This window comes from Poeciliopsis prolifica, unplaced genomic scaffold, assembly GCF_027474105.1.
Source record: "Poeciliopsis prolifica strain line A6 unplaced genomic scaffold, Auburn_PproV2 SCAFFOLD002, whole genome shotgun sequence".
In the NCBI taxonomy this organism is placed as follows: Eukaryota; Metazoa; Chordata; class Actinopteri; order Cyprinodontiformes; family Poeciliidae; genus Poeciliopsis; species Poeciliopsis prolifica.
The window spans coordinates 10,547,547-10,555,639 of NW_026562377.1; the positions used below are offsets into that span (position 1 = coordinate 10,547,547).

The following is an 8,093-nucleotide window of genomic DNA, read 5'->3' on the forward strand; positions in this document are numbered from 1 at the left end:
CTATAGGCCTACAGATACTGCCAGATATCTTTGTGTGCAGAGTTGATGAAATGATTGAATAATAAAACAGACAAAGAACTGAATAAACTGTGAAATATTACGTTAAATTTCTTATTTAAAATTATACTTGACAGAAAATTGACAATATTGTCCTACCTGTTCCATATGCCTTGGCCACTAGCCATCTGAGGCTGCAACAGATTTTGGCTCGGGAAAAGTCATAATGCTCGAAGGACTTTATGGCCGGAGCGACGAAGCTCTTCTTCGCATCTCTGATGTCCTGAACTTCACCCATATTTCCTGCGCTGATGCTGTATGCAGTCAACCCTAAGGGAGCATCCCACCACCGGAATGTATGGGGAAAAAAACCAAACAAACACCAACAAAAAAAAACAATAGGAGGCTGTAACCTGGAGAGGTGAAATCACTCTTCACTGCAGCTTCTTCCAGTCATAAACCGCACGATGGTCGTGCTTTTGTCCTTCTCGCTCTTGCTGACAGAACGGGTCGCTAGTCCTGGGGTTTTCCATCCATTCTCTCAGTGGGACCAGCTGAAATGGATTCCGTCGGACAGGTTTTCGAGGTTTTCACGGGGGGGGAAAATTTTTCTTTGACTCAAGAGAGAACACTGTTATTTTGGTGGTGAAGCAGACGGATTCTTTCTTACATATCTACAGAACATTGTAATTATAACCTGGCTATTCTGTCTTTGCGTTTTCATTCAACCTATCCCCTGCCGTTGTCCTGTCTCACCGCTTCGAGGTTCTCCAGTCCTGCACCTTTGTTGGGTAGTTCGCATGCGCACGTGGTGCCTTCTATTTCAGTCGGATAACACAACTTCTTAGAGTTCCTCACAGCTTTAAAAGCTATTGCGTAAATTTTCAGACATGGGTTCAGCAGATTATTAATAATTAATTATTTAATTATAAAATAATATTACTATTAGAGCTTTCTTCTGAAGGTCAACAAACATGGTTTGATTAAATTAGTTTTCTTCTCTATTTGTGCATCTTGAACGCACCACAGCAGCATATACTGAACGCCTTCATAATATCAGACATTTTAAGATTATTTGTAACAGTCAACATGCTAGTTTTGTATTATGCATGCTATATTGATATATAAAATATTTAGATACTTTATCCCATTATTTAGATACAGAACAGTGAACATCACAAAACAATCTTTTCAGGTGTTTTTAACTTTCTTAATAACTGTCTCAACAATTTTTAGCTTATCTTAATTTTAGGTGCCTTTTTGTTATTATATGTTTAAATAATTAAATTCGTAACATTTTAATATATTACTAAAACACCATAGCACAGCACAATTTGCACAAATTATCCACATCAAATATGTCTGAAGATTATCCGCATCCATTCTCATATTTATTTTTTGATATTCAAGCCATTATAAAAAACAAAACAAAATGTTGACAAAGGTCCTTTCTTCCTCTTTAAAGTGAAGAACAGTTACAGTTAAAACAAGATATCAGCACCCACTGGTAAAAAGACACATAGGCTACTCATTTCACTGTCTGAAGTTAAGTCAGACCACAGTTTTCTTGCTTTAGGTTAGTTAGGATGATCAAAAATAATTCCTATATGTTAAATGCCATGAAGGTTAGCAAAAGTATATTTTATGAGATTTTTTTTAACTTTACATACATTTGGTCAATATCAGGAATAATCTGAGAAGTTTGGTGTAATTTAACTTCAAACAGTGAGAAAACATTTTTTATGGGTTTTTTATTTGATGGATGTAACGTTCTGTTTCAACTGTGTATATTGTGTAATGAATGCTTTTTTTTATTTTATTTTTTTATTTAGCCTTTAGTATAATCTTTTTAATTGCTGTATGAATGTAATTGATATATTGAAAAAAAAGGTGCTTGATTAGATTCGATTTTTGTATGGTATGTTTATTTGCCTTTACCAGTGCATAACAAAGTCCTTTTCCTGCCAGTCAGCACAATAAAAACAATGCAGCACGTGTGACACCTACATCTAAATGAAGTGCAACAGCAAGCTTTTTCAACAGGTTATTTTTCTGCGTGACTTTTTATATCATCATAACATATATCATTCTTCACCTTTTGCTGTCACCTCAGCATATGTTCAGTTCTCAGAGGTGTAGCCTATTTGCAAAGAAAATCAGAGTTCATCTGTTAAGATCTCAAACACCTCCTGGTAGATTGTTTCAGACAAGGGACCCATCTTCAAGAGAACACATATTCACCTTAATCTTGAGTTTTATTGATCCAACATTTTATCCTATGACCTTTAGAGATTTAATCATGATAATAAGCTAAGCTGCACTTTTTTTGAGAAACAAAGGGACATTGCTACATTTATCTTACCAGTACTTGCACACAAATCAGCTTTGTTTTGCTGTTCGATATATTTATCTGTGAAAAATGCTCTGTTTGGTTACACTGTGAATGACAACAAAAATTTAAAAATAAATTAGAATCAAATCATTAAGATAAATTCAGCTGAAATATTGTTATATTTCATGCGTTCACCACAAAATGAAATATGCAATCATTTATGCACTTTAACTCGTTCCTTTTACCTCGTAAGTATTTTAGTTCCGTTTTTAAACAAATGAAGAACTACCTTACCCACATTGCAGTGCGTAACACGTCATCACTGCGCGCTCAGGTTGTTTTGGAAGATTTGACGAGATTCGGTAAGGTATTCATGCTATCACCACGTACTAAAGAGAAAGCTATGCTACTTTTTTCCTGACATTTGTGAATTGTAATTGGTGAAAAAATGTTACTAGATATATAACACTAAACGTAAAAACGCTTGTGCCTACAACGTTAGAGTGGCTTTACAGGACTTTAAAGTTTCAGCAGCCGTTCGGGGCGCTATCTTTTCTAATTTATTCACCCTTTATTATTTGTGTTTATAGTAATTTGTTTTCACATTTCTTCATCGTAGGCCCTATTTCCACCGCTTCAATGTTTATGCCCAGAGCACTGAAAGTAAAGAGACCTGTCCAGGATCCAGGCCACGGCTTAAATAAGAAAAACAAGACTGATCAAGAGGATTGTGACCAAAGAAACTTGCAGGCATCCACGCAGAAAGATGAAACATTGGAAGACTTGAAAACACAGGCTGACAAAGATGAACAGTTGACAGAGGCCGCAAAATGCGAATCTGAAGCTCAGTCTTCAGATGACGCAGAAGAAGAGGAACCAGTGAAATCTTTCAAAAAGAGCCAGAGATGGCCTGAGCCAGGAGAGCCTGTCTGTGTGATGTGCGGACGTTATGGGGAGTACATATGTGATTCTACTGATAATGATGTTTGCAGCCTTGAATGCAAAGCCAGTCATTTACTTCAAATGGGAATTAGGGCTGGAGATTATGCCTTTAATGTTAAGGATAAAAACACAGATGAAAGGACTTCTCAACCTCACCATCCAGCCGGAAATCTGGGTACAAGTGAAGCAGGCTATTCCTACAGGGAAGATCTGTTCATCTCAGGCCTCACAGATGAACAGGTTGAGCGAATTAGATTGGAGCTTGGCATTAAAACCGAGGGAAAAGATGTCCGAAGACCTATTGTTGAGTTTGAACACTGTGGCTTTCCACCCCTGTTAAGTGGCAACCTGAAAAAAGCTGGTTATGAGGCTCCAACTCCGGTCCAGATGCAGATGGTGCCTGTTGGCCTCACAGGGAGGGATGTGATAGCCAGCGCTGACACAGGATCAGGGAAGACTGTTGCTTTCCTGCTGCCTGTGGTTGTGAGAGCACTAGAGGTATGGTAACATGAAGTAATCTAATTTAATGTTACTTAATGTTAACATGTTAAGATATGAGCCCATACTCAAAACAGGAAAGAAAACATGCCATTCAGGTGAGACAGATGTCTGCTGGATTTTGTAAATTGGGACTACAAGAAAGCTTGTATGATTTGTGTATGTTTACTCTAGGTTACGTATTTAATTTAAATTACGATTAACTGCCTAAAAATAATATGGACATACTCCATCTAATGGCACAACTTTCTTTTAGTTAACTTCCTTTACAGAAAGATGTCAGAAACGGAGTCATTCTTTTTCAATGTTACTTTCAGGAAGCAACTCACGGCGTATGCAGCCCATTAGGTCTGATCCTGACCCCCACCAGAGAGCTGGCCATACAGATCGAGAGACAGGCGAAGGAGTTGGTGATGGGCATCCCTAACATGAGAACAGCACTGCTTGTGGGAGGCATGCCTCTTCCCCCACAGCTGCACCGCCTCAAGAGCAGTATCAAAGTAAAGTCCCTGTTTTTCTGTCCAATGAAAGCGCTGTTTTGTAAAATTTTGTAGCATTTTTTTTCCCTCATCATGTTGGTTTCTCTTCATCTCCATTAGATTGTTATCGCTACTCCTGGGAGGCTCATTGAAATCCTGAAGCAAAAGGCACTTACACTTGACAAAGTAAAAATTTTGGTGGTTGATGAGGTATGGCAACTTTATTATAATGCCTCTTTTTCCTTTTGTCATTTTTACAACACGAAACAACATGGTAGACTGTCCTAGTGTCATTGCAACTAGGCAAAGCATGTTTTTCTGGAGTGCACTTGTGTTGTGGTCTCTATGTAGACCAGAAAGACCAGGTGTTATTTTTCTAATTTGTATTGGTCTATCATTTAAAATCCGGATAAAATACCAAGAAAATTCAGGTTGTAGCAATGTACAATAGTTTAAAAAGTATAAGTTACCATAGGCCCTTTAAAAAGGAGAGTTGTCTTAGCTTGGCACTTCCTCTTGATTAATGTTTGCAGTTTCAGAGACAAGTCAATAATGGTGGTGAAAAGGTATTCGAAGATATGTTACTCCATGGTAACAAAGATTAGCTAATCTTTTATTATTATATCCTGAAAATCCTTTCACAACATGACTCCTGGGGTGTATCCTTTAGGTTGACACCATGTTGAAAATGGGCTTCCAGCAACAAGTTCTAGAGGTTCTGGAGCATGTTACAGAGGAACACCAGACTCTACTGGCTTCGGCCACTATCCCAGCAGGGACGGAGGAGTTGGCTGCTCGCTTGGTCCATGACCCTGTACGCATTGCTATTGGTGAAAAGAACCAACCGTGTGCTAACGTCAGGCAGATCCTACTTTGGGTGGAGGAACCCTCGAAGAAGAAGAAGCTGTTTGAAATTCTTAATGTAAGTTATATTTTTTCATTTTATTTGTAAAAATTAAAGACAAAAATTGCTTAAGTTTTAGGGTAAAAGGAGAAAGTTTGGATAGAGTGTCACTGCAACCTTATCTCCATTTCCTGCTTAGGTTTTACAATTGGTCTTTGTTTTTGTGAAATATCTTGGTGTACAACAAAGAATAAATTCAACTTGTTAAGAGAGTAGCACAAGACGTTTTGTAGTTGGAGATTTGACATTTGTTTTGCTAATCACATCCAAATTTTTGGTCTTTGTACTTATCTCCCAGTCCTAACATGAACGGGTACCAGCATATTTATTTTGTTGGCAACTGTATGTAGGAATTCCTTAAACTCCAACAACCAGTTTCCCTTAACACCATGTTTATACTGCAATTACCACAGCCTTGGAGCCATGGCCTCAGTCCAGGAATCCAAGTAATGGCCCACAACATTTATCCAAAGAAAGAAGAGGGAGGTCTGCTCTATTTGATCTAGGGAAAAACTGTTAAGCCATAGTTTACCTGAGAATAACCTCACTTTTAGAAGGACTTTAGGACTATTTCAGTACTAAGTGGAAAATAACTCTGTAAAGAGAGAGGGAAGTGTATGAGAAATACAAAACTATGGTGCCAAATTGCCAATATGATTTAAAAAAAAAGAAAATCAGTTACTCCAAACATAAATTGAAATATGGCTGAAAAGTTCATTTGTTTCAATAAACTTGAAGAAAATTGATTTTATAAACTTTCATTATATAGTGTCTATCTTTTGTATTTCAATGAATGTGGTTTTCAAGTCATTACTTATTATTACTACTATTATTATGTTTGCAAAAACTTTAAAGCACTTATTAATGCTTTTTAAAGTTTCTCCTGGCTTGTTATATTTGCTGCTATTTTCTAATAGCAGCAAATCCAGCTCAAACATATGATTGATGATTTGTATTTGGACTCTGAAGTTTTTTTTTTACTATGAAATGGCTAAATAACCCCCAGTAATATTAAATAAATGAAAATATTATTGAAAAGTTAATTTATTTTAGTAACTAAATTCACTCAACGGAACATAGATTAATGACAGACATCTTCAGTCTTTTATTTCTGTTTTTTCTGCTTGCTGGTAATGAAAACATAATATTTAAGATGAAAACATTACATCAGACTATTAGGAAATAACTCATAAATCAGTGGGCTTATTGAAAAGTATGTTTAATACTTGCTTAATGGACGTTCTTTTCAAAAGGTACCTTAAATTTGATAAATGAGCCTCATTGGAACACATATTCTAATTTACTGAATATGGCCACTGTAGCTATACATACTGTTAGTGCAGTAACTTTATGGTTGTAATAAGTACAGTTTCCATCCTCCTAGGATAACAAACTGTTCCAGCCTCCAGTCGTGGTGTTTGTCGACTGTAAACTGGGTGCCGATCTCCTGTGTGAGGCAGTTGCCAAGGTGACGGGCCTAACTGCTGTAGCAATTCACTCTGACAAAAACCAGAGGGAGCGCAACCGCATCCTTAAGGTGAGATTCATGGCATGCTGAATATTGATACTAAAAAGATTGATGTTCCTGAGTTGATAATTGTAGTTGCTCAACCACAAACCTAACAATGTTCCATCATTCTACATTTTAATCTAGTAAAATTCATCGTAGTATTTTTAGATGCAGTAAAGCTCATACAGTCTGTCAAGTTTCTGTTGTGTAAAATGTGTCCTGGTTCTATAGGGTCTTCTGGATGGAGACTTTGAAGTGGTAATCAGTACAGGTGTGCTGGGCAGAGGACTAGACCTTGTCAACGTGAGATTAGTGGTTAACTTTGACATGCCAAACACAATGGATGAGTACGTGCATCAGGTCAGTGACTTAATCTCATACTTCACTCAAAATTACTATATAGGTTATAAATAGAACATTAAAGTTTTAAAAAGTATCTAATTATTTTGTTAATTCTTATTATTTTTGTAGCATTTTGGATATAAATGGAAAACAGAATATGTCTTCGAGTTGATCTTTAATATTTCCTCACCAGGTGGGGAGGGCGGGAAGGCTGGGACACAGGGGAACAGCTATCACCTTCCTGAACAACAACAACAAACGGCTGTTCCTGGAGGTGGTGAACAGGGTCAAACCCACTGGGTCCATCCTGCCCCCTCAGCTCCTAAACTCACCATACCTCTTTGAACAACAGAAGAGGGAAAGACAGAAGAACAAGATGCAACATGACGACACACTGGTTACTAAAAACAACCTCATGGACATCATAAAGAAACATGACCGTCGCAAGAAGTAACTGATTGGTCAAACCTGTACTGGGGCTTTCTGTTCATTATAAAGATATTAAAAGCTAAGTTTGTGTTTTGTTTATAGTTTGACTATCCCTTTTTGTAATTATTGTGAGAATGGAGCTACAACTACTTAAGTTATGAAATTAAAATGTTCTTTGCATTTTATACAATTAGTTTCCAATTGATAAAAAATGTGATTTTTATCAAGTGTTGTGTTTATTTTTTGAAGTTCTTCTATCATAGGATTAGGGGCTGTTTGACCCAAAAATACTCAGGTGGCACTTTGCCTCTGCTAGGGGTGAAGCTGTGATGAGCAAATTACTCCCATCTATCTTTTTGTAAAATTATTTCAACAAATGAAGTTTGACTAATTTGTTTCTTTTTGAGACAAATAGTTTGTATTTTTTTTAAAGATACCCCTCAGTAGTGTGATTTTAAAAATGTACCCTGACAATAAAAGCACTGCTGAGTAGATTGGCTTTTTCCACAGAATTTCACAAAATGCATTTCTAAAAAGTGCACTACAAATGAAATAACTGCTATGTGCGTATTTCGTCAATGATATCACAAGGACTAAAAGAAAAGAAACAGTCAGTTGGGATACTTGGCAACAGTATGACAAGGGATGAGTAGGTTCTAA

General features: G+C 36.9%; 2 protein-coding genes across 6 annotated transcripts in view; one reads left to right on the forward strand and one right to left on the reverse strand.

Moving 5' to 3' along the window:
• Positions 1–760, reverse strand: part of camsap2a (calmodulin regulated spectrin-associated protein family, member 2a) — a 38,880-nt gene extending 38,120 nt beyond the window's left edge. For all 5 annotated transcript variants that reach the window (XM_055049724.1, XM_055049714.1, XM_055049696.1 and 2 more), the window contains exon 1: positions 157–760. In XM_055049724.1, coding sequence (XP_054905699.1) covers positions 157–295 — 139 coding nt within the window. In that variant the 5' untranslated portion in view covers positions 296–760. The remainder of the gene's footprint in view (positions 1–156) is intronic.
• A 1,892-nt stretch (positions 761–2,652) lies between these two features.
• ddx59 (DEAD (Asp-Glu-Ala-Asp) box polypeptide 59) lies at positions 2,653–7,656 on the forward strand. Its single transcript, XM_055020370.1, has 8 exons — positions 2,653–2,691; positions 2,949–3,769; positions 4,087–4,269; positions 4,369–4,458; positions 4,919–5,170; positions 6,537–6,689; positions 6,894–7,022; positions 7,198–7,656. The coding sequence occupies exons 2-8, from the start codon at positions 2,969–2,971 to the stop codon at positions 7,456–7,458; spliced, it is 1,869 nt and encodes a 622-aa protein (XP_054876345.1). The 5' UTR covers positions 2,653–2,691; positions 2,949–2,968; the 3' UTR covers positions 7,459–7,656.
• The last annotated feature ends 437 nt before the right edge of the window (positions 7,657–8,093 follow it).